This window comes from Ochotona curzoniae, unplaced genomic scaffold (assembly GCF_017591425.1).
Source record: "Ochotona curzoniae isolate NIBS_2020 unplaced genomic scaffold, NIBS_Ocur_1.0 contig_66, whole genome shotgun sequence".
Taxonomy (NCBI): domain Eukaryota; kingdom Metazoa; phylum Chordata; class Mammalia; order Lagomorpha; family Ochotonidae; genus Ochotona; species Ochotona curzoniae.
The window spans coordinates 10,235,730-10,263,186 of NW_024466512.1; the positions used below are offsets into that span (position 1 = coordinate 10,235,730).

Here is a 27,457-nt window from a genome sequence, read left to right on the forward strand (position 1 = left end):
GCTCTTGCCTAGAACAACCATGTGTGCCACTTGTACTCTCTGTACTGTTGTTCTGTATTTGTAGGTTGAATCTTAGATAGGGGCTGCAAAGTCCAAGTGTTCATCTGTGTGGAGTCAGGGCTTCTGTAGGATCAGAGGGTGGGCTTTAGCAAAAGGTGACTTTTCAAGAACTAAAAGAGGCTGACGTTCTGACACGGCAGGTTAAGCCACTGCTTGCCATCCCATATGGAATGCCAGTTCAAGTTTCAGCTGCTCCACTTCCGATCTAGCTGCCTATTAATGCTGCTGGGAAAGCCATCCATGGGGGAGACCCAGATGGAGTTCCTGGCTCGTGGCTTCAACCTGATCTAGCCTGGACTATTGCAGCCATTTGGAGACTGAACCAGTGGATGGAAGATCTCTCTTCTTTCCCTATCTCCTTGTCTCTATCTCTTTCTCAGTATTTCTGCTTTCCAAAGAAATAAATGTTTAAAGTAAGCAAAGAGCCAGAACTCACAGCTGGAACAGAAGCCCACCGGGGCAGGGGTCCTAGAAGACTCAGTATTGGTACTGGCCAAGTCCCAGTCTTGCCTCTCTCTCGAAGCTACAGACACAGCCTTTCTTGCACTGGTGCCTCCTGCTGCACCCAGACACACAGGGAAGTGAGGCAGTGCCTGTCTGAACCCTTCCTACAGCTCAGAGGCCCCTGTCAATGTCCACATCTTCCGTAGACTTTTCCTTTCCCTACAAAAGCTTGCTGTTCTCCCAGCTTGCAGCCAGCAACTTTCATAATTCATGATTGTGGGAGACAAAAATAAAGCTTCAGTCTATACTGTCTTGAAATTCTGACTTTCTTGGAAAACCTCAGATGATCTTTTCCAATCGTATTGAATCTCATAACTCAGAAAAACTCCCTGTCCAGAGCACATTTTGTACATGAGGGAAAGAAAAATGACCCTTTTGTGCCTGCCTGGAGATGGCCTCAAGCTGGGACTAGAGCCAGCTTTGGCTTTGCCAAGCTCAGGGTTTCCCAGCTCCATCCTGCTGAGATGGTTCTGCGCAGATTCCGGGAAGCTGGGTCTATGGGCGAGAGAGACTGGAGCGCCTCTCACTGTGCTGCCCATGTAGAGCACAGAAGATGCAGGTGTGCTGGGACTGTTGTGTGTAAGCAGTGGGATTGCTGGTTGGTGTGTTCACAGGAGAGTCTTTTTGTAATAACTGACAGTATGCCTTTTCCTTAAGATTTGTCTGCTCAAGAGGCGGAGTGATCTTCCATCTCTTGGTTCACCTGCAAATGGCCACAACAGCTGGAATTGGGCCAGACCAAAGCCAGGATCCTGGAGTGTCTTCCAGGACTCCCACATGGGTGCAGGGGTGGAAGGACTCAGGCTGTCCTCCATTGTTTTCCAAGGATGGGAAGTGGAGAGCCAGGACTTTAAAATCTTAGCTAAAAGAGCATTTGACTTCAGCTGCCATGAGATGACAATCAATCAACCAATAAAGACAGTTCCTTCGGCAGTAGTAAGCTTACACTCAAAGTAATTATAGCATGAGAGAGGTGGTGTTGATGGTCCCTTCCCCATCAGGACATGTCTTTCCACCCCTGTTCACTCTGTCACCATCAGCAATGGACTCATGTATTGACCCTACATGTCTGGAACTGTGTGAGCTGACCATGATGTAGGTACTATGAGGTGAGCTGGTAGCCACTGAGTGGCAGGACAGATATACAGAAGTTATGCAGAGTTGGTGTGATACAGGCCTTTAGAGAGGGGAGGGTTAGCTTTCAGGCAAGAGTGGATCAGTGCCAGGGAGGGCTGCCCCAAACAGCAATGCCCAGACTTTGAAGAATGGGAGATTTTAAGGTGAAAAAGGGCCTTGGTTGGTTTTGCAAGCCTAATACTGTGGGCACAGGATATGTAATGAGGAAGGATTCTGGACTGGGCCCTAGAACATGGGCATCATGGTGTCTTCTTGGGAGAGTGGAGGAAGTTAAGCCTGAAGTTAGGCCACCAGGCATGCTGAACTCTGTGCCCAATGGACAGGCACTTTGGTGGCATAGTAGAGGAGGGACCAAGGTTAGGAGACCACCACATGGACGAGGGTCTGAGGGGCTACAAGGGACAATTTCGGAGGGATGGTGAGCACCATGATGACAGAAAGAGGCAGGGACAGGCTTATGCCACATTGCCAGCTCTACCTTGCCTGGAGTCCCAGCACAGGACCTGGCACCGCCAGGAGCTCAAAGAATACTTGTGATCTGTAAGAGCCAGGCCATCGCTCAGCTTGGGCTGGCTTTAGCTCCCTGTTTATCTCCAGAGCTAGCGATGGGCCCCAGATCAGTCAATGGAAAGTAAATTGAAACTTCCCTGCAGTTGCTTGGAAAAGTGCAAAAGGGACATTCACGAGTAGCTAAGCGAAATTCAACCCTAGTTTTACCCTCATCATAGCCAGCATCCTGCCTTGCTTCCTCCTCAGCCCTCCCTTGCTTGTAGTCAGGGTAGGTGCTTCCAACATCTATCTTGTCTCTTCTTAGGCTTCCACACTTTCTCCTTCTTGCCCGTCTGTCCTCTTCTACCTTAACCTGCTAGATCAAGGCAATTAAAAAATGTATTTATTTAAATTTCTTGTTTTGAAAAAGTCCTCTTGAGAAGTCCATTTTTCTTTCTCGTATCCACCCTGCTATCCTCCATCTTTTCCAGGGGTGTGCAGTGTGGGTGTGTTTTAACATCCACTTCCACTCCCAAGTATGAATGTAGGAGTGTGCTTTTAGAAACACAGCAAGACTGTACATACTTGCAATTTAATGCCTTTTATTTAGTTGTTATGTGGAGAAATCAGCGAATGTTTCCAGCAGATACAGGGAGTAGCAATCGCTTGTGTTTGGTGGCATGAACAGTTGAAAGTCGTTCCACAGATGTGATTTTGTGTGATTATTCCAGAAGCCCCTGTGTGGTGCTACTTGCCTTGCTTCATAAAGGAGGAGACCGAAGTGTGGAGAGCTGATGTGGTTTAAAGACCGATCATCCACTGAATGCAGGTGGCTGGTGGCTTAGGAGCAGGTGTCCAGTCGCACTGAGGTTTTGTAGCATGGGTGTCCACGTGGTTCTGCTAATCCCTGCTGGGATGGAGGAGGTGCAAGGGACTAACAGGTCAGAGAACTTGGTGACTTATCCCAAGCCACATAGCCAGCTGTAGGCTGCCCGAGAATCTGGAATCTGACTCCTGACCTCGGGTTCTAAACTCCAGGACCCCGTGTGTGGTCCCAGGCTTCCCACCAAGATGGGTTCTCTGTGTCCTTCAACCTGACCAGCAGCAGAAACTGAGTCTGGATTTTGAAGCTGTAGAAAAGGAGTACACTAGAGGGATATGAGGCTGCTCATGGAGTCTCCAGAAAAGCTGGTCAATCATGTCTTGAAGAAGACAGTCTCTTGGGCTGAGGGTCCACAAGGAGGGATTCCTCGGAGCAAACACATCTGTTGGCATGGCAGAAGCAGAACAGATCCTGGGGTGTGGTGGGGTTATGAGTACCGACTTTCGAGGTCTACCTCAGGGCATCCTCTACGCTGAGATGAAGCACGGGGCACTGGCAAGGCCCCCATGGGCCATGCAACCCCCAGTGCCCTCTGGTCCTCCTCCTTATTTTTTAAAGATCTATTTATTTTTATTGGAAAGGGAAATTTACAGTAGGAGAGACAGAAAGAAGTCTTCCATCTGCTAATTCACTCCCCAAATGGCTGCAACAGCCAGAACTGAGCCAATCCAAAGCTAGGAGTTAGGAGCTTCTTCTGGTTTTCCCACACAGGTGCAGGGTCCCAAGGCTTTGGGCCATCCTTTACAGCTTTCCCAAGCCACAAGCAGGGAGGTGGGTTGAAAGTGCAGCAGCTGGGATACAAACCAGTGCCCATATGGGATTACTACAGTTTGCAAGGGAAGGATTAGCCAATTGAGCCATCGTGCCAGATTTCCTTCACCCCCTCCATTATTCTTTATTGTTCTTCCTTCTGTGGGCAACCCTGTCTCCAGCTCTGAGGTAAGCCCAGATTCATTCATCCATCCCTATGATTGGATCAGACAGACTTCAGAGTGGTTAGTGGTTATGTGACCTGGTTCTGTCCAATGAGAAGTGAAGAGGGGTCAGCAACGAGTCTTCTGCAACGAGTGACTGGGGGAAGATGTATGCTGTCCTTCCTCTGGACACTCATTAGCTCAAGAGGACCCGTGGAATGGCCACCTTGTCACCTACCTGAGGTCTAGGCTCCAGTAGAACCGGACAGAGCCACAGAGCGGGATAGAATGGCCTCTGATATATCTCTTGTTATTGACTCTGGGTTATTATTTGCAGCTGGAACTGTCCTAATGGATACAGAAATGTTCTTGGCTAGCAGAGCAGTTTGATTCCGCACTGCGCCAGAGGACAGGATGAAGAGGGGTGGGAAGGAAGCCATGAGAGCAAAGCTGCTGAGGTCGCTGAGACAAGGGCCGGCTGCCTTCCCAGGTGCCGTGTCCCCTACTCAAGGAGGCGAGCTATAAGCAGGCTGACTGCCAGGTTGCAGAAGTGACTTCTGCCTGGGACCAAGAATACAACTATGTATTTCCTCCTGAATTTGAACTTCCAGGATCTTGTGGTCAGAAACGAGGGCCTTGAGTCTACCCAGGCCCTCCTCTATCCCAAAGTATTCTACTCCAGGGGCCGGACTTAGCTGTTTTGTGCTAATTTGTGTCTATCCTCTTTGTTTTTTGTTGGCTTGAAATTCAGCTTCTCTTGCTTTAGCAAAAGACCTTTAAGAGTAGTTGAGAAACATTCTAGAACTATGCTCTCTTCCTGTGTTCCTCTAATGCACTCATCATCACATGTGCAGGCCTGTACACACCATCATGTGTACGCACAGTGAACACACAAATGAACCACAAGCAAGGCTTCTAAGCAGAACACAGGTGCCGCCTGCACTGCCTGCAGACCTCTACTGGCTAGCTTAGGCTGTGAAGTAGTGGGCCTGACCGGAGGAGGAGCTGGGTGTGAAGTGCAGCTGCATTGCCTGCAGGCTGAGTGGTTCTGGTCGAGGTCCTTTGCTTTCTGGAGTTCAGCTCAGCAATCACCCAGTCCAGCGGCTGTTCCAAAGCACCTCAGAGAAGGGTCATCCACAGACGGCCACTGGAAGTCACAGGGCATTGCCCAGGGGAGGCCTGGACACAGGCAGAATGGAAGGGGACCAAAAGTGGAGTGAGGCTCAGAGAAAGGTAATGTTAACAACCTCGCTGAGAAGACAGGGCATGGCTCTATGTTTGAACCGCGTTTTGGAGGTTTCCAAAGATGCTGAAATCCACGTGTGTTTTGGGGGTCTGCCTTGTGCTGTTAGGCACCTGTTTTTCTGGTCTCATCCTCCATGCCTACTAAGCTTCCTCTCCCACTTCTACTGTCAAGAATCATTTATTGATTAAGTTTTAATTTTTATTTAAAGCACGTTATTTGTTAAAAAAAAAAAGTGTGTGTGGGTTGTGTATCGTGGGGGATGTGTATTGTGGTGCAGTGGATTAAGGGCTGACTGTAATGCTGGCTTCCCTTATCAGAGAACCTGTTTGAGTCCTGGCTGCCCCTTATGGTCCAGATCCTTGGGAGTACACTGGGAGAACAGTGGGAGATGGCCTGTGTCCTGAACCCCTGCCACCTAGGTGAGAGGCCTGGTTGGAATTCCAGGTTCCTGGTTTCAGCTTGACCCAGCCCTGACCAGTGTGGTCATTTGGAGAGTGAACCAGCAAACAGAGGATCCCTTCCTCTCACTGTCTGTCTCTCTGTCACTCTGCTCTTCAGATAAATAAAGCAAGCCTTTTTAAACAAAGATGAGGGAGTGTATAAATCTCTCCTAATATTATTCTGCAGAGATGACCACTATCAATATGCTGGTGCATTTCTTCTGGATCTTTCAAATGTAATGCAAATATTAGCTGATACAGAAACAGATCACTGGGATTCCTGCACCTGGCTGTGTGGTGGTGTGAACAGACCATTCAATGCATAGTCACTCTGAGTCAGTTCTTGTTCTGCACATTTCTATCAGCTCACTTAATCCTCATGCTATTCCATGAAGTAGGTGTGGTTATTACCCCCATTTTACAGATGAGAAATGGGGAGACAATGCGTACCCATAGTTCTGCAGCAAGAAATCAAGCCCATGCAGGCGTTCTTGACCATGACCTCAACACCGCTCCTCTGCCTACCTGGCTTCAGCCTGGAATGCATTTCTCTGTTCATATGATTTTGTTTTTGTCCAACCTCACCCATGTGTGTGAACTTGAGGAATGCAACCCTGGAGAGCTTTCCTACCTGTCCTCAGGCCATTGAAGGAAAGGTGTCGGGAGGGAGGACCCAGCTATCCTTGCAGGTGCATTCATCCAGCCCAGAGCAAACATTCCTATGATACATCTATTCCTGAGACTCTTGAAATGGCTTGCAAAGTCTGATCATCTGTCAGACCCCCAGAGGGACACACTGCTCAGAACAGGCTGAGATGTGGCCACAGACTTGCAGGTATTAGCTGAGAAGAGAGGGGGGCCCCTTGGCCCGGGAGTGCCCATACAGCAAGCTTGGAGCTCATGCTCAGGCCTCAGAAGGCCTTTTGTGGGGAATGACATTTCAGGCCCAAATGTGAAATTCCTTGGCCCAGAAGACAGTCAAAAGGGCATGTTGTAACCAGCTGACTGGTTTGCTGCTGTCTGATCTCCCATGCATACAGGCCAGTTTGTTTTCAGCTAGTTTTAAAAAAGCAGCGACCCAATGAAGGGACTAAGTCAAACAACATGAGACTAGGATCAGTGGTGGCAGGACAGATCCCAGCCTTCCTTGGAGAGAGTCCGGACGAAGAAGGAGTAAACAAAGCAGTAAAAGAGACAAACTTCTGCACCAGGGTTGCATGCTGGTGTGTGCACACACAGGCATAAATTCAGTGGTTGTAATTGTCAGCAAAATACTTCTCCTGTGGCCTGTGACTTGTTCTCACTACCAGCGTACTAACATCTGTGACTTCATTCATGTGACCCCTCACATCAATCATGTTTTAAATATGGGCAGAGACTTCCTGTCCTTTGACATGGAGCAAATGTCCAAGAGAAGGATTAATGGGTCAAAGTGTTTTCAGGGTTGCCCAATGACTTTCTGAAGAATTGAACTAATGAATTTATGATGGTGCAGTCTGTGTGTGGGTAAAAGTATGAATGTTGTTGCCAGCTTACAAACCCTAAACATCATCACGGCATAGTTCACCTGTTTTAATCAGGAACAAGTATGCTATTCGTGAGCTGGGTCATTACCATATGTGCCTATCAAGTTGTTTATTTTACCCTCTGAGTATTTTCTTGTGTATTTGCACATTTAACATTTATATAGTGTGTTCATGATAGCATGAAAATTTCTTACCATGGAAATCTTGGAAGCAAATCGGCATTGGAACGTGCTCAGTGAATCAATCTTCAACATGGAATGGACTTACTTGATAGTTCAAAATACTCAGGCTTTAGCTTGCATGGCTTATCTTTATTTCCATTTTTATTTAACACTACTAGATGGGCAATGTGAGATGGGGCAAGAGACATGATGTTAGCAGGGCCACAGCTGCCAAAGGGCTGTGTCCAGGATCCTGGGTCTTCAAAGGTAGACACTATCTGAGCTCATCCTTGCTAAACCACTCCAGGTTGTACTGGTGGAAGGAAACAGGGACAGTGACCTGTCTGCATTGCTAATCCAGGTGTCTGGAGGCTTGCTCAGGCCTCAACCTGGGTGCTGCTGTTAGACCTGGGTAACTCTAAGGCTCCCCTCACCCTTGGGCTGCTTGCATCTTTTCTCTGGGAAAATGCTTTTGGCCATGGGCTCATTGCCAGCAGGAATACACTCAGCTGACTAGGAGGGCACATCCACCTGCCTTTCTCCAGGATGCCTGCAGGCTCCTGGGAGACAACAGTAGCTTCTAGAAAGGCAGCTCCCAGAGGGCAGGTCATCAGGATAGTGGTACCATAAAGGGAGAGGCTGCAGGAGATTCAGACTGGTCTTGCCCAGTGCACACTGCTGCCTTTGCTTGTTTCAGGATTCTGGAAAGTCAGAGAGGCATGATCCTGGAGGCTGAGGGGCCCAGGAAGTGGACATGGGCATTCACTCTCCTTACAGAGGGTAGACCTTGCCTATCCATCACCCCCACACACCGATGTGGGAGCCAGAAGGGGGCCCAGTACCTTCTCCAGCATTCCCATGAGTCATCACCACGGTTCAGTATGGGTCAGGCTCAGCCAGGAGGGAGAGAACAGGAGTTTGCCCCCTAGTTCTCTTGCTGATTGTGTGACTTGGAGCAAGAGGTTGAGCTTCCCTGGGCTCTGGTTTGTACCCCATTACTCATTTGCTAGACCATGTACTTATTCCTTCTGCAAACATATACTGAGGGCCTCCACTCATTTCCTCCACAAACTTCAGCTGTGAGCCACCCACTGGGCGGTGGGCTGAAGAGGAAGAGGAGCTGTGTGCTTTGGCAGAACCAGGGGTTCTTGGCTCTTGCGCTCTGAGGGGTATCACCATCTCACAGCCAGCACTCCTGGCCATGTGATCACTGCAGTGGTCCCTTCTCTGAACTCTGTCCACTGGGCACTGTCCTCCTTGAGCTGCAAGTTCTGGAATGCCCCATCACCAGTTCCTCTGTGGGGGGCAGGGTCTGAGCAATCCTAAAAGTGCTGCTGAGAAGGGAACCAGCAGAAAGATCCTGTGCTGTCTGGAATTCTTACCCCCTCAAAATATTTGGATAAGCCTCCATTACCTGAGGAGGCATTTCCAAAGTTTACATTGCAAGCTTGAGTGGCTGTGGTATCTGGAGAAGTAACTTCCTCCGGCCGTCGAACTGGTGCGCGCATTGTATATGTTAAGCGTGTTTTAAAAAGTTAATGGGGGAGTCCGAGTCCCATCAGACGGGTGTGACCTAAGGGGGAGCAGGATGGATATCCTGGCCCTGGTGCCCTGATTCTGGTTGGATTTTTAAAATGCTCTGAAGGTCATGAGTCAGTCACCTATGTCTAGGCTTTCCTTGCAAAGCTTCATGCTGCTTTAGCCAGTCTGAATCTTGGTTCTGTTCTACGAGTCACTGCTGTCATAGTCAACCTGTAGGCAAAATTCTGGGGCCATAGGCTATGGTCCAAAGGAGATTCTAGAGGAAACAGTGACAGTGTGTCTGTGTGCATTTGGGGAATGGAGAGTGGACGAAGCCAAGGAACTTCAGGCACCAGGAGGTGGCTTTGTATAGGCTCCCATTCCGGCTGCTGTTGGGGAAGAAGCCTGCAGGGGCCGAAGGAGGATGTGTGGCATTAAGACAGATGGGTTTGGCCTTGTGCTCCAGCCCTGCTGCTGATGGCCAGAGGGAGCTAGAGCAACCCCCAGCCTTTGCAGCATTCCCTCTTCCCTCCTGCGAAGCACTGAGGGATGTCGTTGAGAGTTAGGTGAGGCCTCCACTGCACCTGGCTGGCAGTTTAATCGCTGTGACCGTCACTGAAGCCAAAGCATGGTGTGTGCTGCCTCTTCCGCTCCCCTGAAAATTAGAACTGTCTGCTCTCTGCCCCCAGCACCGGGTCCTGCGTGTCATCTCCCATCCTGCTCACGTGCCTGCATGGCATTGTGGCCGAGGTCTAGTGAGAGCAGCTGGTGCCTGGGGCTTTGTCATAGCAGGAGGCAGATGGCAGGGGCCTCAGGGTTCCTGCTGCTTCTGACAGGCTGCTAAGGTCAATGTCGTGACACTTGGGGGAAGATGCGTGATGAGGAGGGGACCCCTGGTCAGTGGGGTACAGGGCAGGTGTCCTGGAATTGGGAGGGTTATGGTAATGAGACCATGTCACACTTGCACGTCTTTGCAAATCCAGTAGAGCAGAGGCAGGGGTTGGGAAGAGTGTGGATTAAAGAAGTCAGGGTGAGGACTGCTGTAGCTGAGCAGTGCAGGGGCAGATCAGACTCACCATGAAACAGGAGGGTCAGGCAGGAGTCCAGGAGAGCCAGGGAGGGAGGTGGGTGTCCTCACACATGGATAGCGGGTCCGCCTGAGGGTAGCAGGCAGTAAAGGGACTGTGGTTCCAGGGACAGGAGGATGTCTCTTGGGAGCCTGGGCTGGGGATGCTCTCCCAAGAGTTCTCTGGGCTGGCAGCCTTGGACAAAGACCCTGAAGGATTCCTGGATGTAGAAGATGAAAAGAAGGAGGTGCCAAGCACGATGTGGAAGGGGCTTGTAACCAGGGTGGAGGAAGGCTGGGCAGGATGGTTTCCTAGGGGAACCTATAGGGCCGTGGTGCTGAGGCTCACCCTCAAGTCACAGCTTGGCACTGTGCATCAGAGGATGTCAGGGATGCCCAGCATGGTTCTGAATGTCAGAAAGACTCCATCAGTGTCATGCTTCGAAGCTTGCTGTCCAGGCATGACTTCATGTGGCACTTGGCATCTGCACCTACCCCGTCACCTTCCAGTCCAGTCAGTCTCTCTCAGTAGTTTTGCCACTTTCCAGGCTCCCGTCCTCTTCAGTCTTAGAAATGTGCATGTGGGGAGGGTGGTGGGTGTCTCCATTTCACAGATGAGGGTTTTGGAGCTCATAGAAGCTAACCTAGCATGGCTGTGGTTTCACACATAGCCAGGCACTCTGCATCTGGGATATTTTGTACAGACAACAGAAGACCAGTTTCATGGCTCGTTCTGGGCAGAGTCTGGTCTCTTGGGATCTCCCAGGAGCCTTCTGCACGTCCTGGTCATCCCTCAGGACAGAGTGTCCAGCTCAGGAAATGAGGAACAGTGGGGGTTGCGGGGAGGGGTGAATCCCAGATTTGTTGCTTACCAGCTGCAGGTGCATTGAAATCTATCCACCAAGCCCATCTCCTTATCTGCAAGGAGGAAGTCACACATCCGTGCCAGGCAACCTGGAGGGACCCTCCAAGAGTGGTCACTACACTCCCATCCTGCCCTCTTTGCAGGCAGAGCCATGGTGCTGGGGGGGTGGGGGATCCAGTAGCCTAAAGCCAGTGGAGTATGCATCCCTCATAGCAGGAGCCTTGCATTATTAATACCGTTATTCTTAGATCTCAAGGAGAGCCGGGGCTAAACCCTGCCTCCACCACCAGCGCCTCGATGGGTTCCGAGTTGCCATGGAGTCCCTGGCGCGGTGTGGGGGAGGTACCTTGGGCACCGCCTCGCGCGGGTCTCAAGCCTGGCAGTCACGGCCTGGATGCGGGGACAGCGTGCGGTGCTTGCTGAAAGCTTTGGGCCCTGCCACTCGGTGCCTTCCAAAGAGCGGAGGCAGCGCCCGGCTTCAAGCGCCCTGTCAGTCCCTGGCGCTCGCTGAAGCGTGCGCCAGGCTAGCCGCGAGAGCCGCAGAGCCCGGGGGCGCTGCCTGGGTCCCCTGGCCGGCGAGTGGACGAGCTCGGAGCGGCGCTCGGGGCGGGCGGGGCGCGGGCCGGGCTCGGCGCCCGCCTCCCTCCGCGCTCCGCCCGCGTCCCGGGCTTGGCGGGGCGGGGCGCGGGGCGGGCCGGGGAGGAGCCCGGGCTGCGGCGGCCGCGCGTCAACGCGGAGCTCCGGCTGCCCGCTGCCTCAGACCCGGAGGACGCGCCTGGGGACCTGCCGGGTGCTGCGTCGAGGGCCTCTCGCGTCGCGGGTCCAGGCTGCTCCAACCATGGCGGACAAGGAGGCTGGCGGCAGCGACGCTGGGTCCCGAGGTGAGCGCAGGGCGCGGGTCCTGCGGCTGCGGCTGGCGGGGCAGGGCAAGGATGAGGCGCGGTCGGGCGCGCGCCCTGCAGCCCTCTGCCGAGCCGTGGCGAAGCGAGCGCGCCCGCCGCATCCTGTCCGACCGGGCAGGAGTCAGTGCTGTGGCAGGGTTGGGGGACCCCGGGGACCGGAGGTGGACAGCTGGTCACAAGCTCCTCTCCCGGCCAGGGTGCGGATGCCGTGGCTGGGACCGCAGTCCCAGCCGAGGAGGCTGTTCCAGCCGCGGGGCGGCGCCTCCTGTGGGGCCGGGTGAGAGTGGAGGGAGAACCACCCCTCCGTTCGGTCGCCTGCTAGGGCCGGTGAATGGCCGATTGCCCAGTGGCCTGCACTCACTCGTCAGAGGCTCCTTTTTGTGACTCAGCGAGGCGGGGGTGGGCGCCGGGGCGGGGGAGATCGGAGGTTAGGACCTGTCTCCTCACACCGTCCCGCCCGGGTATGGGGGCTGCCACTGCGGCCGAATGGCATCTCGCCTGCTTCCTCGTCCTGGCCCAGGGATGTGCTGGGCTTGGGGAGGGCGTAGCGGGACGGGGGAGGGGACTCCGGCGCGGAGGATGGACCTCTGCAAACGTGCCAGGGACGCTTTCCTTGGGGAGCGTCCTTAAGGCTAGGCTGGAGGGCGGGGAGTGGGAGGGGAGCAGGGGAAGGGGGCTGGGGAGGAGCGGGAGCGGGGCCCTAAGTCAAGGGCTCCTGTCACTGGAGAAGGGACGAGAGGGTTCCCAGGCTCCCCGTGCGGGTCCCAAGCAGGGGAAAGTTGGGCGCATCAGGGCGCCGCGTGTCCCTGATCTGAGCGCCTTGGCGGGAGTGGAGCGGGGCTGCCTTGCGAGGGTGAGATGACAATGCCCAGAGGTCAGGCAAAATGCAGGCAGGAAAAGAGCTCTAAAGCCGGAGAAACTGAGTCAGGTGAGCATGTGGCCGCCCTGGGTGCTGCGCTCCCGGCGTTGCTGCGGGTGGCCGAGGTCCCCCGCCATCCCCCGCCCTGGGCCGTTCTCTTAGCTGTACCTGCCCTCTCCCCAGCCCATTGTTCCTGCGGATCTGGGAGGTGCCTCCCCACGCGGCGCTGCAGTGGTGGGGGAGTGCCGGCTGGGGGTGGGGGATCCTGACGGAGCTTACTCCTGGGAGGGGCGATGGAGAGGCCTGGCCCGAGGCCGCAAAGTACCAGAATCCGCAGCTTCCGCCTGCCCTAAAGCTGGCAAACGCGGGCAAGGGTCTGGCAGCCAGTCTTTGTCTGAGCTCCACTCAGCACCTGGACCACCTCCTGTTTCTCACCTCTTCTCCCTTTAAATTGGTCCAAGAAATTAGGATGCTAGGGAGTGGCACTGCAATCACTCATTGGGGAGTTGGTGAGCCAGTTTCTTGTCTTGGATTCTGTAAGTGGCTGTGGGAAATGCAAGGTGGGCATAGGACGTGTCCCATTGGAAGACTGAGCAGACCTGCACACCCCTCTAAAACACCGCTGTACCCCCTTAAAGAAAAGGCAGCACTGTGGTCCATCCCTTCCACAGGACACACACACACACACACACACACACACACACACACACACACACACACACACACACACACACACAGGCTTGCGGAGCTGGGAGAGAGCTGCCCTGGATGAAGGATCAGATGCAGGTGGTGGGCTGGGCAGTTCACCCCTTACCGTGCTGGGCAGTTCAAGGTGAGGACTGCTGGAGCACAGACTCCTGACCCACACACCTGAGGGGTGAGCTGGAACCTGCTGTGCCTGTCTGGCTGCCATTCCCCCATGTATAACGTGTGTGTATGTGTTGGGGGGGGGGGCGGTTAGTATTAAATGTAGCTCTTAGGAACAGTCTGCACCGAATCCTCAAGGCACTGTGCATCCGTTTCTGAGGTCTCCGCACCAACCCCACACAGTCTGCTGCGCCTTGAACATGCCATTGTATTTAAATCTCATGGACCTTTTCACAGTGTTCCTCTTTTTTTTTTTTTTTTTTTTTTATCAGAGCTGGAAAACCTATCCACAGGTGAGTGCACTGTCCAAGGTCACACATGCTGGGAAATCCTGGGAGAGTGTGGTTGGCAGCGACTTCTGGTCAGGGCATCTCTTCAGGGATCTCTTGGCTTAGGGACTGAGTGCCCCAGTCATCATGCTGTTAAAACAGTGACCGTAGCAGTCCCAGTGGTAGGGGTGAGCAATGAGTTGGTGGTGGCTATGTAAGTAGGTCTGAGTGAAGGTACCTGTTTAAGCTGCATACTAGGTACTAGGACTTCGTGGCTGTTCTGCTTACTTTATGCATACTTGCACAGCTCCTGAAGACCTTTGGGAATGGTGGACAGAGTGCCCAAGATAACTTTCAGCCCTGCCTTGCCCTCATGGCACTGGCACTGCAGACTGGGCCAGCTCCTATGATGACCGAGTCAGGCCTAGGCATGCAACGGACATGTGGCCTTTGGAGATGGGATTCTTACCATCCCGACAATCAATGCTAGTATAAACAGGCATTTAAAACCCAGGCATTTATTGAGGGCTTAGTGTGTGCTGACACCTAGGAGTGTTGAGTTATCTCTTTGGCCACATGATTGTTGAATGAATACTTCTATAGTGGGGGTGGTGGGGAAAGGAGGGGGCTGTTACCACCAATGCCCTGAGCAGGAATCTACCAGAGCCAGCAGCATGAGGCTGGAATGAGGCTTGAGTGAGGTTAGCGCTCAGGCCATGGCACGTGGGGCCCAGGTGATCAAGCCACCTGGTCTTTCCCAGCACATGTTGAGCCCGTCATGGACCCTCAGGACACTGGGCCAGGCGTGCAGAAGAGTGGGCACGTGTCCAGGAAATAGGGTGGGTGCCCCACTCTCCATGGCCGTGTGGCCATGGGCTGTTTGTGTTCCCCAGAGGAACCAGGCTCAGGCCACGATGGTGCTTGGGGTTCTGACTACTGGTCTGCCCCCTGTTAGCTCCTGAATCTGCAGCTGCACCCCTGCTGGGGTTGACCTCTGTACTTTCCCCATGTACCATCCTGTGCCATCCTGTGCTTCCCAGAGCCCCTGATCTCCCTTGCCTGGGGCATCCTCCCCTTGCCTAGCATGCTCATCCTACACAAGCCAGTTCAGGTGTCTGAGTGAGATCTGTCTGTATGGTACTCAGTGACCTCAGGCTGTGTCTGTGGAAGGAGCCTGTCACAATGCCAGCTCCCTATGCCAGGTATCCTGTTTCCTCATCCTACGAGGTTGGCATGGCATTATCATCCCATTTGTAATGGACTACTGCAGGCTTTGGGCAATTCAGTAATGTGGCCAGCCAGGGGGAGGCTAGAGTGGGCTGGCATCAGTCGTGTGGGCACTGACAACTTGTGTTGTTTCAGTGTCTTTTTTCCCAACCAGGACAAGAACTCTGTCTCGTTTCGCTAGTTTTAGTAAAGACGCGTAGTAGGTGCTCAAGGAATGTCTTGCTATGTGTTGAGTCAGCAAGACCAGCAGTGGGGTTTGGCATCCACTTCCTGCCCACTCTACAGTGGCTGCTTCTAGAAATGTGGATGCGCAGGAGTGGAACAAGCTGGAGGGGGGCGAGGGGCAGGGCTCAGCGAGCTCCGAAGACATGCGGCTTTGATTCCCACAAGCCTCCCAGTGAGGACTCAATATTGTGGGGGGCCGAATTCTCTCTTGTCACATAAATGGGGCTCTTTGGGGAAGAGAGAAAGCTGCTTTATTACCGCTGTGCATAATGAGAGTGGCAGAGAGAAATGAGGGGTTTTTAATGAATGAGCAGCATGTGGCAGGGAGGGTGTGGCTGGCTCGCTCCCCCATGGGCATGCCCAGGCCTGGGGTACTTGAGAAAGAGAGAGAGAGAGAGAGAGAGAGAGAGAGAGAGAGAGAGAAATATGAGGTGCAGGGTAGCATGCAGAAATGAAACCTGAATCTGGCTCTCTTCAGATGTGGCCAGTAGCAGGTGCAGTGAGGAGAGGACCAAAGTGGCTTTGGAGTATTAAATGCTGTGCGTCAGCTACAGCTGAAATTTCCTTTCCTGGTCCAGGAACGGGGCGCACAGGTGTGTGATGGGAGCCATGGAGATAACAGATGGACAGGAGATGGTTTTGTTGCTGATTATGTTTTCTGTCCATGGGAGAAAGAGCAAGGTGCCCTCCTGCCTCTCCCCTGGCCCACCAGGATTGTGTGGCTCAGTGGGTCAAGCTGCTGTGGGAAGAAGGCAGACTCTGTTTAGGCTTTTCTCAGACCTGGCTGAGTGGGATGAATGCACAGGTACCCATGACTTTAGCAGGTGTGATGGGAGCCGGGACAGTACTGGCCCTGGCTGCCTGTCATCTGGCCTCTGGACAGCCCCTGAGGTCAGTTACCACCCTGTTTCTCTCATTAGAGTCACTTGGGGAGCTTTCCTGATACCCAGCTCTTGCTGGACCCTGTCTCTTCCAGGACAGACTTACGCTGTGAGTCCGTGAGTCACTATTCATCTGTTGTCAGGCTTGGGACTCAGCACCCTTCATTCTGTCCCCGGGCCCAGGGCATCAGAGTCAGCAGATCTTTGTGAAGTAATCACTCCATGCTAGATCTCCACCTACATCAGCTCATTTAATTTTCACCTGTAGAGTGGATGATTTTACAGAGGGCCACACGGAGACACATAGGGCGTGAGGTCACGCGTGGGTAACAATGCCTGGTAGCTCCAGAACAGAAAGCAGAGCTGTCGGCCGCAGGTGTGTCTTGTTCCAAGGTTACTGCTTTCCAAGCTTATTCAGGGACTGAACATGCAGGCTGTAATGTATTGAATCTTTGGGAAATCAATGCAGTGAAAGAAAATTGTGTTTTTTATTTTAGAGACTGTTTCTATCAGTGTCATGAATAGGGAATCTGTGTCACTTGCCATGAGCAGGTCACCAAAAATGCACGCAAGCATGTTTTGTATTGTGGCTGGAGCTGTTTGCAGAATGCCTTGGGCTGGGGCCACACTCTGGGGATGGAGGAAGGTAAGGACATAGGAATACCAGGCAGACTTTCTTTGTGGTGGAATAAGAGATTGAAACGGACTTGAGGGGCCTCCATGATGGCATAACCAGTTAGGGCTCAGTTTGCAGTGACAGAATCCCGTATGGATGCCAGTTCATATCCTGTCTTCAACTTCAGATCCAGCTCCTTTTGCTGCCCCAGGGAAAGCAGTAGATGATGGCCCAAGCGCTTGGGCTCCTGCCGCCACGTGGGAGTCCTAGAAGGAACTCCAGGCTTCTGTTTTTGGCTTGGTGCAGCCATTTAGGGGATGAACCAGCAGATAGAAAATCTCTCACTGTCTATCCTCGTATCCTTGTCACTCTGACTTTCAAATAAATACAAAAACAATGAATTAATCTTAGGAAGAAAGGAAGGAACTTGAGCATGAAGAGTGCTGTTTTAAGAGCCAGCAGGAGGAGTGTTATTGCTGTTTCCTGATCTCTTGTGACTAGACTGTGCTGGGGCCTTGGGAACCAGTATTTGCATAACCCTCTGCTGAGTGTCCTGATCAGAGGATCCTGTGTGACCCCGTGTGAGATACGACAGCCTGGTCCAGGGATGGCTTACCAGAGGAGAGGGACTTGCCCTCCAGAGAAACCCTTTCCTGGGGTGTTCAGCTTTGGGAGGTGTGGGCAGAGAAGGAATGTCCCAACAGCATTTTACAGGGGCCGATTCAAGCTACAGCTTTGGGATTTTGGTCCAAGTTGTTAGTTCCCTTGTCTCTACCTCCGTTTCCTCCTCTGTAAAATGGGAATAATCATAGAATGGTTTTGATTTACTCCCAGAATCCACACCAAGTACCTGCTGTTTGGCTAATGCCAGCTGGTATTCCTAGGTAGGGAAGTTGTAGCAACCAGAGTTTGTCCAGGAGGCTCAGAGAGGAGAAGGGCAGGCTCAGGATCCTGCACTAAGATGGGGCAGCCCCACTTGAGCTGCACAAGAGCCACAGCGTGTCTTCTCCAGCAGACCCAGCACGTCGGGGCAGCCGGTTCTCTCAGGCTGTTGACTGCACTTGGCTTCCACTTGGCCCTCTGCCAACGCTCTGAGGCCCTCCACTGGGTTTCCTGGCTGACGAAGCCAGTGGGGTTCAAGGTCTTTGTGTCTCTGGCCTCTATCAAGAGCTACCTGACCTCTGCCCTCAGATCGACTCCCCCTGCACCCTCAGACAAGCTGTATCTGCTGGGCAGAGGTTCCAAGTGTTGACTTGACCATGACCTGACTGGCAGCTATTCTGTGGCATCCGTCTTGGGAATCCAAGAGCTGTAGGATTTGGGCCTGGAGCTTAGTTCCCTTGTTTAGCGTGACAGAATATTCTTGTTTGTTGGGACAGTGTTGCCTTATGGCCCTGGTCCTGCTGAAATCAGTAAGAGTGACTCATTTTCTTAGTGTCCCATTTAGGAAGATGGATGGTGTGGCTGGTTAGCTATTTGTCCTCTTCTTGGCCGTGTGGACTCATGTGGGAAGAGGGAGGCAGTAGGGCATGTGGTTAAATCTTGGCTTTGGGCTCTAGAATTTCTGGGTTCAGATGTGCTTAACATCTGGGTCCCACATGGCTGCCCCTTGGTTTCGACTGCTGCTCACAGGATAACTGGTGATCTTTGCTCCCTTGTGGTGCTGAGAGAGAATATATAGGAAGTGTTAGCATGAACCTAGAGCATGGAGGGTGCCTGGGAAGTATCATCATGTCTTTAGTATCAGTGCAGATGATATGGGAGGAGTGACGGGGCAAACTGCATGGGCTCAAATCTGGCCTGTTACCCACCTTCTGGGTGATCCTGGCAACTTCTCTCACCTGTAAAATCTGGGCTATAATAGTGTCTTCTTCCTATTGTGGGAGGAGCAAAGAAGTTTGTTACAAGAGCACTTAGAGCTGAGCGTGAAGTAGGCAGTGGGTTTATGTTAGCTCCTGTGATTACTCGTTATTGCTAATCAGTGTTGCAAGTTATATTCTTGTAGGCTCAGGGGATCATTGAATGTATTCATTTCCTATTGCTATCATTAAATTTACCACTCATATAGTGGCTCAAACCAGGAAAAATGTTTTATCTTGCATTTCTGGAGGTCATAAATAAGGCCTGCGTGGATCTGCTTGGGCTAAACCAGGATATAAGCAGAGCTTCACTGCTTTGTGGAGGCCTGGGGCCGTTTCGCTGCCTGTTCAGAAGATTGCCTGCATCCCTTGGCTCAGGGCCCCTTTGTCTCTTTACAGAGCCCACCGCTCCAGTGTCAGTCTTCGCTTTCCACATCTGCTCAGCCTCCTTCCTCCCTCTTGGGACAAGATCTCCTTTGGAGCCTACTTGGCTAATGTGGGATAATCTGCCCATCTCAAGGTCCTTACTGCAGTCTCATCTACACAGTCCATTTTGGCACTGGGTAGTAACCTGTGATAACACAGTTTCCAGGAAATAACTCATGAACGTGTGTGTGGAAACGTGGTTAACACAGTCAGAAATGTTGGGTGTGAGGAAGATTGGAAACAGTTCCCCCTCAGTGGCATTTGTCATTCAGACACCTCATGCACCTGCCACACCCGCCTCCCCTGCAGCGTAGATTGCTCATCACCCCCTGGTTTTCTTAAAATGTTGTTTGAGTGGCAGTGAAAGCACAAGCGCAAGAGAGTACCCCCACCTACTGATATACTCTGCAAATGTTCACAATGACTGAGCCTGGGCCAGGGCTGAAGACTCAATCCTTGTCTGCTCCATGGGTGTCACGCACCTGACCACTGCTGCTTCCCAGTGTCTGCATTGTCGGGGAGCTGGAGCCAGGAGCCGGAGCAGGCAGCAAATCCAGGCATCCTGCCATCAGATGTGAGCATCCCAATCTGTGTCGTAGCCTTTAGGCCAAATCCCTACCCTCAATCCTTGATGCTGGTGCAGCCTCAGCCAGGGTCCCAGCTTAGGACCTTCTCAGTGGTCTATGGGGCCATTAAGTCCTGAATAAAAGATTTATTGGCTCCCAAGCGAAGGAAAAGTATTAAGATGTTAAGGAATCAGTGAAGTGTCTGTAGAATTTCATATTATATTTGCTTTTGCTATGTAACAGACTGTCGCAACATTGATTGACTTCACGCAATAGTCATGTGATTTGTTCAGAACCTGGTGGGCAGATCTTGGTCAGTGGATCTTTTGTGGGTCCCATCATGGTCACTCTTGGGATGGCAGTTTTCTGGTGGCCTAGCTAGGCAGGAGAGTCCAATACAGCGTCACTCCTGGTTCTGGTGGTTAGCACTGGCTGTTGGCCTAGCATGTCTTTTGTCCCCCGGGGGCTAGCCCGGGCTTCTTCATATTTGTCCAAGGGCTGCGAGTAGATGTCAGGGAAATCACGTAACATCACTATGACTGCAGCGTGGCAGTCTAAGGAAGTCCTACAAGCAGCCCAGATACTGGAGTTGCAGAGACAGATGCTCCAGGCCGTGGGAGGTGCGGCCAGGAATTTGTGCTATTTTTAATGTCATGGAGTCAGTAGGATTAAATGTTACCAGTAAAAATTTAAGGAAGCAGTGTTATGTTTGAAAACAACTGTAGTCTTCTCACTGCTGAAGACTTTCCCTGAATGTGCTAAGATGATCTTACATTGTAAATTATTCCACGTGTCTGTGTAATTAAATCTGGGAGGGAAGTCGAGGTACCTGAAGATAAGTATTGGCTTATTCACGTTTTATTCCAGTAGGTTTGTACTTTGCTACCTTAGGGCATTCATTCAAGGATACTATATAAAGAACTAAAAATGGGCTGAAAACCCAGAGATGAACTTTCCTTTAGTACAAGTCACAGCTGTTTTGGTGTCTTTCCACACTAGCAAAAAAAACCCAAAAAAACAAAAAACCACTGAACCTGTAGGAAATTAATGGGTGAAGGTGAATCCCTAGATGGATTTAAAAAAATTATTTATTTGAAAGAGTCAAAAGGAGAAAGAGAGGAGAAGAGAGATGAAGCTGAGGCAATGGGGTGCGACAAAGAAAGAGCTTTGATTTGCTGCCTTCATGTCCCAAGTGGTTACAACAGCAAAGTTGGGGCCAGGAGCCAGGATCTCCATCTGGGTCTCCTATGTGGATGGCAGGAGCCCAAGCACTTGGACCAGCTTCCATTGAATTCCTAAGTGCATTAGGAGGCAGCTGGACCCCAAATGGCACTCTGATACAACATGCTGCTGTTGCAATTGGCATAACACGCTACACACAATGCTGGACCTCTCAGATAGGTTTTTCATTTCGATAAGAATCATCTTCTAGGAAGGCCCTTCATCTCAAAGAAGGGGCTTGAACTCTTGGTGCCCCTGCCTTGACTGTGCAGGGTTTTGTTTGAGCCCCCACTGCTGGTGGGCAAGCCTGGTAGCTAGGTTGCATGGGTGTTAAATTGTGTGAAGCCCTGCTTTTCCTCCTGGTGGTTTTAATGTACGGTTTTTATAGATGTGCAGATCTGCAGGAAGCTATGCAGCGCTCCAGCAGAATTACTTTGGTGAAGTCTGATGTAGGATGAATGTTCATTTGAAATATTTGCTCTGATCTCGGGTGTGGGTGTGGGAAGAGCTTCTGAGCCCTCCTTCCTCCCTCACTTCTCAGCTCAAAGCTGCATTTTGGAGAATGCTTTGCTCCAGTTTGTATTACATTTAGTATTTTATGCACTTATTTGAAAGGCCGAGTACGAGAGAGACAGAGAGAGAGAGAGAGATCCATCTTCCATCCATGAATTTATTCCCCAAGTGGCCACAAAGCCAGGCTGAGCCAGGTCAAAGGCAGGAACCAGGAACTTAATGCAGGTCTCCCATGTGGGTGCAAGGGCTCAAACAGCTGGGCTATCTTCTCTACTTTCCCAGGCACATTAGCAGGGAACTGACTCAGAAGTAGAGCAGCCAGGACTCAAATCGACACTTACATGGGGTATGGGTGCTGCAGGCTATGGCTTAACTCGTTATGCCACAGCACCAGTCCCTATGCTCCAGTTTTAAAGTCAGACACTGGGGCTCCTGGGAGGGGGCAGTTCTGAGGCTGGATGCTCCTGTCTCCACTCCTCGCACTTAACATCCCAACAGCCCAGGGGAAGGTAGTTCTGCCAATGTCCTTTGCTTCCAACATGATCTCTCTGTGACCTCCCATTTGTTGTAAATCAGACCCAGGGTCCTTGCTGTAGGAACCATGGTCCCCACACTCGGATCCCTGGTCGCATTCAGGACTCAGAAGATGTAGGTGTTTCGGCCAGGGCCCACTGAGGCCCCAGGCTGGCCTCCCTTTGTTTGTGTCCTAGGTTTCCTTGGGTTCCAGCTACATTCCTCTGACCACTTCCTGTCTTTCTTTGCCTTTTCTCATTGTCCTTGGGGATCATCTCTGCTTGTCAGGATAAGAAAGTGTTTACAGCGCAACTGTCAGCAGCCCCCTTCCCAAGATGGAGATGCAAGGATTGTCAGAAAACAAAGCCTGCGGGTGGCATCTCCAGATGGAAGGGGGTCCATTGTCTGTGCTGGGCCTACCTCTCATTTTCCAGACAGGCAAGCTGAGGCTATGGAGGGGAGGAGGCTGTCCCAGAGAGCATGGTACAGCCTCGGGACAACAACCCAGCTTGCTGCCTCCTTCCATGAACTTTCCAAGCAAATGCAGTGATGGCCCCAGGATCCTCCCCAACACAGCAGTGCTGTCAGAGATGACCAGAGGCCCTAGCTCTTTTCATTGTCACTTCCCTACAGCAAGAGTTACATTTTAAAGCAGTCATGCTGAGCTTGGAGGAATGGGGTACCAAGTTGATGGCTGTAAAGGATGGGCCCTGCGATGGGAGAGGCCCAGGCTGGCACCTCCCTCTCTGCCCTCTGCATGTCCCCATTTGGCCATGCTGCTGGCCCATGTGTCTACGCCTTGGACCCTTGGCAGAATGTTTTCAAAGGGGAGTCATTCGACCATTTGGCTGCAGCTAACCATGCTTTCCTGCATGAGTCTGTTTTTAATTGCTACAATGGACAGTGAGTTTGGAAGTTCAAGGTCCAAAGGGCCTGGACCCGGCTCCTGCTTTGGCAGGGAGGCACAGAGTGGGTGGCAGAGCACACATATACAGGGGTTCACAGTGGAGAACCACCTTCCGAGGTCTCTAATGGCCTCCATCTCCTCAAGTATCCAGCACCTCCCAGTAGCACCATATTGGGGAGTGTTCTTTAAAAGACATGGGCCTGCAGGGAACATTTAGCACTCAGGCCACAGCACTTCTGTAACCAGAGGAAGCCAAGAAAGGCCACTAAACGTGAGGATCCTGGATGGCTTCTGGAACTTTCTCCCACTGCCCAGTCTGGAGCTTGGCGTTTTTCATTCCCTCTGTCCCTCCCTTTGTTGCCCTTTCCCTACTGCTCATCTGCCTGTCCTGCACACTGCAGGCCCAATGTGGTCACCTACCTTGTCAACGTTCCAGATATAAAACAGATCTGCCCTCTAGATGTTTTTCTTTTGTTTCTACTCAAATCCAGATTCCTAAGAGGCCTGTATGTTCAGGTGTGACTGGGTACCCAAGCCTGGCACTGTCCACCTTGTCCCAAGGATGGGGGTCACCTGCAGGGAGAGAGGAGCCGAGGGGCCCAGTGCCCAATACTCAGAGCAATTATGTTCTGTAGATGTTTGCAGTACAGGTGACTGTGCTATGATGAAAAATGGAAAGATGTTTGCAAAGAAGTAAACTTTGTGGAAAAATAGTATTGGAATATAAAGTTATGTGGTATGAAGATACCCTGAAACCTGCTCACATGTTTTTTTAATGACTTATTTGAGAATCAGAGTTACAAAGAGAGAACACACACACACACACCTTCCATCTCCTGGTTCACTCCACAGATGGCTGCAATAGCAACTCAACCATACCAAAGCCAGGAGCCAGGAGTTTCATCTGGGTCTCCCACTTGGGTAGCAGGGGCCCAAGCACTTGGGTCATCTTCCATTGTCTTTTCTAGACTATTAGTAGGGAGCTGTATAAGAAATGGAGCATCCAAAACACATATATATATCCACAGGGATGCTGGCACTGCAAGTGGAACCTTTATCTGTTACAGTGTGAGCCAGAATGCAATTTTTTGCACAATATTCATTTTTAGGAACTTTTTTTGAAGTTCCCTAGCACATATGTAAAGAATAAACATACAGCACATTGGAGAAAATTACTTTCTTGGTGTATTTTGAGGTTCTTCCTATGAGAATCAAGAGCAGCTGGTGGAATTTTCTCTTGGAGCATGCTGGGCCGTGATCAGGTCATGAGTCCCTGGCTGGCCAGCCCCATCTGAAGGGACTACAGGTGTCAGGTCCAGTTGTGGCCTCCCTGGCAGCAGGCCGAATGCAGCAGAGGGGACTTTTTGTTGATCTGATGATACGAAACACCCCACTGATTCATTTGCTTCTGCTCTACTTCTGTCCCAACACAGGGACAAGTCCAAGGGCCCTGCTGGGGAGGCCTGCACGGTCAACTCTGTGAGGTCTGTCGAGAGTGTATCCTTGGCTGTGTCCACAAAGGCCCACGCAGTGGGATGCTGGAGCAGACCCTGGGAGCAAGGCTGTGCAGAGGAGTGGGCCACACTCTCTGTGCACATTCTTTTTTCCAGGTCCACTGCTGGGCTTCACCCCAAGAGTTCTGGATGAGTTGCATGTGAACTAGAGATGCAAGAATCATGCTTACCCTGTCCTGAGAAACCAGGGGATGCCCAGTCCTTACATATCAGGTTCCTGAGGGTATCACAGTGGCCCTTGAGAGGCCCTGACTACTGTCCTGTGCCTTCCCGTGTCAGACCAGCTGCTATTCATGGCTGTCCTGGCCAGAGCACCTGCTCAGACAGATAGGGATGGAGAGTCACCCACCAGTTGGTCAGATCTGAAGGAAAGGGCCTAGTAGGTGGACCCAGGGCTCCTTTGCGGGAAGAACAGACAGGAGTTTGTACTTGCATCAGATCCTAACATTACTCCTCTCCAACTGTGTGATCTTAGGCAATCATTTAACCTTTCTGGGCCTTAACTAAGTGTAGGAGGCACCCAGTGCGCTGTGCATGGCAGCGTGTACACTGCACTGGCAGCTAGTGGGGGATGGACACGTGATGGAGTGAATCAGGCTTAGTTACAAAGTCCTGACTGCCACCCTTGCTGGGCATGCGACCTTGACTTGCAAGTTGCTCAGCCTCTCTGAACCTGTCTGCTCACCTGACTAGGTGTTACTTTTCCTGCTTGGAGTACCCACTGGGTATGCCCTAAGTGCTCAGAAAGACTGCATTAGGGAGAGAGCTGGTAGGTAGATTCCTTTCTGGGGAGGTCTATGATTATTTTTTAAGATTTATTTATTTATATATTCGAAAGGCAGAGTGAGAGAAAGAGAGAGAATCTTGCATTTGCTGGGTCGTTCCCCATATGGCAGTAACAGCCAAGGGTGGACCAAGCTGAAGTCAGGAACCTGGAATTCCATCTGGCTCTCCCACATAGGTGTTAGGGAGTCAAGAATGTGTCTCATCTGCTACTGCTGGATGGGAAGTGGAGCAGCTGGGGCATGAACCAGTGTTCACATGGGATCCCACTGCGTGCAAGGTGAGGATTTAGTCACTGAACCATCACTCCGGATCCTGGCCCATAGTTTTGGAGGCTGGTATTTGCAAGAGTCTGATGCAGTCTTATTGCGAGTTCTTGCTGCATCACGGTTTGGTGGAGAGCATCATGGGAAAAGCAGATCAGGTGTACCAGCTGGTCCCTTGTTCCCCTTGTAGACTCACTGATGGCATCATGGAGTCCACTCTCAAGGTCTGATTGAATCCTAAAAACCTCCCCAGGGCCTCACCTCCAGATACCATTAGCACACTCTTGTGACGTTGGATATTGAATTTCAAGCTGATGAATTTTTGTGGGACACACTCTGCCCCCAACGTCGGGGAGCCACCTTAACATCCACACAGAGAATGTTTTCAACAAGGGAAGATTTTTTTGTTGTTTGCTTTTGTTGTTTGCTACACGATCCTCCTGTCTTACAGCAGGTCCCAGAGCAGACTGGAACCAAGGCCAAGATCTTGCCCCATAGGGAGGGGCCTTCAGAAGGCTACCCACTGGCAGGATTTTGGCCTGCACCATGAGACTCCTCCCAGCAAGGGTTTGAGGTGGGCTGAGTGATCTTTGCAGCCTGCTCCTGGTTGAGTCTGGAGAAGGGAGAGTTGGAGCTTGCAGGGGCCCCTGCTGAAGTTTTGCCCTGGGTGGTGCAGGTATAGGCTGAGAACTCCCTGGAGCTAAGAAGTGACAGCCCGCATGTGTATAAAGTGCCCAGGGAGTCAGGGTTAGGCAGACTTGCCTCAACATGAGGGTTACACCTGCTGGCACCAGAGAAGCAGTGAAATGAGTCTAGGAAGTTGAGGTTCCAGGACTGGGGAAGGCTCCTTATATCTGCTACCAGCTGTGTGCTTGCATTCCACCACAAGGGAAACTTCCACTCAGGTAGACTTGACCTGGTACCACCTTCATTGAATGAGACCAAGTTCTTCAGTGTTTTTCAGTGTTTTCAGTGATTCCTGCCCTGCAGATAGAGCCCTTAGGGGAGTGGACTTGAACTGCATGTATCCATGACGGTGGAGTGGTTGTCTGGAATGCTGGGTTGAGAAGAGTTCTCAGGCCTCCTCTGTCAATCTTACGGTGATGTTGACCTGCACTGTTTCCCTGGCGTTGATTACGGAGAATATCTGATGACGCTTTGAGCAGTAGGGGAAGTTTCCCAGATCATTGCATCATAGGTTTCCATGAAGGTAAATTGATTCCATCCCAAGAAGAATTTCTGAGATAGCTTGTTACACTGGCAAGCTCGAGGTTCATACCCTGTGTGGCTTACTTTTGCCTGGACATCTAACTTGTTGTTTGGCCGACGAGGCTTGATCCATTGCAGCCATCAGGGGTTTGAAATGCTTGCCCATGCCTTGGGACTTGCCATTCCCACTTTGCCATTTAGCAAGTCCAGGCTGTTCTACTGGAGAGGTTCCAGAGAGGGGGAACTGAGATCCCTGTTGGCAGCCCAGTTAGCAACAGAGAGGCAGTGTGGGAGTCTATGGTACCAAGGGAAGCCCTTTGACAGCATTGGCAGCTTGGGGAGACCGCAGGTGAAAAAAGCCCAGATTCAGAATTCTGTGCAAATAAGGGGTTGCCATTTGAAGCCACAAAATATTAGAATTAGAATAAAATGTTTTGCTAGAAACGAGTAACTGATACAGCCCTACCTTCTCTTCTCTGAGTGTGGTAACACATATTAAGGCTAATAAAAGAAGCTTACCTGTGGTTTCTTGGTTGTACTTTGTTAGGGCCACTGTTTTAGAGGGAAAAATTCACTGCTTGTACTATGGCAGCATTGTGGAGCCCCTGAATTGGAAGAATTCCCTGTGTCTCCTCCAGGCCAGTCAACGTTCCCAGTCCATCTTTCTGCCATCGTCTTCTTTCAGTTTACATGTTTGTTGAATTCCCAGCGATAGGATCATAGGGTGGGTACCTAGCCCTGTCCAGGGTCTTTCCCTCCTCATAGTGTTTCTAAATTTCCTGTTTGCCATTGATGGTTCAGTGTTTGGCTCCCTTTTCAATGCTGGGTGGAGTTTCCTGGCATGGGTGCCTCACACTCTGTGGATCCTTGTCCTGTTGACGGATATTTTCACTGGTTCCAGTTTGGGGCTCTCAGAAAAGAGAAAAAAACCTCCATGAACATTCTGGAATCAACTGTTTGGTGGATGCAGCCATTTGACTTTCTTGGGTAGCATCCTCAGAGTAGAGCTGCTAAGCCGTGGG

General features: G+C 51.5%; 1 protein-coding gene across 2 annotated transcripts in view; it reads left to right on the forward strand.

The window, feature by feature from the left end:
* HSPA12A (heat shock protein family A (Hsp70) member 12A) overlaps positions 1-27,457 on the forward strand; it is a 119,306-nt gene that overhangs the window by 59,177 nt on the left and 32,672 nt on the right. Inside the window, exon 1 of one of the 2 annotated variants that reach the window (XM_040991769.1) lies at positions 11,648-11,693. The exons of the other annotated variant lie outside the window; for it this stretch is intronic. Within the exon in view, the coding sequence (XP_040847703.1) occupies positions 11,651-11,693 (43 nt within the window). The 5' untranslated portion in view covers positions 11,648-11,650. Of the gene's footprint in view, positions 1-11,647; positions 11,694-27,457 lie in introns of those variants that run through there. 2 annotated transcript variants of the gene reach the window in all.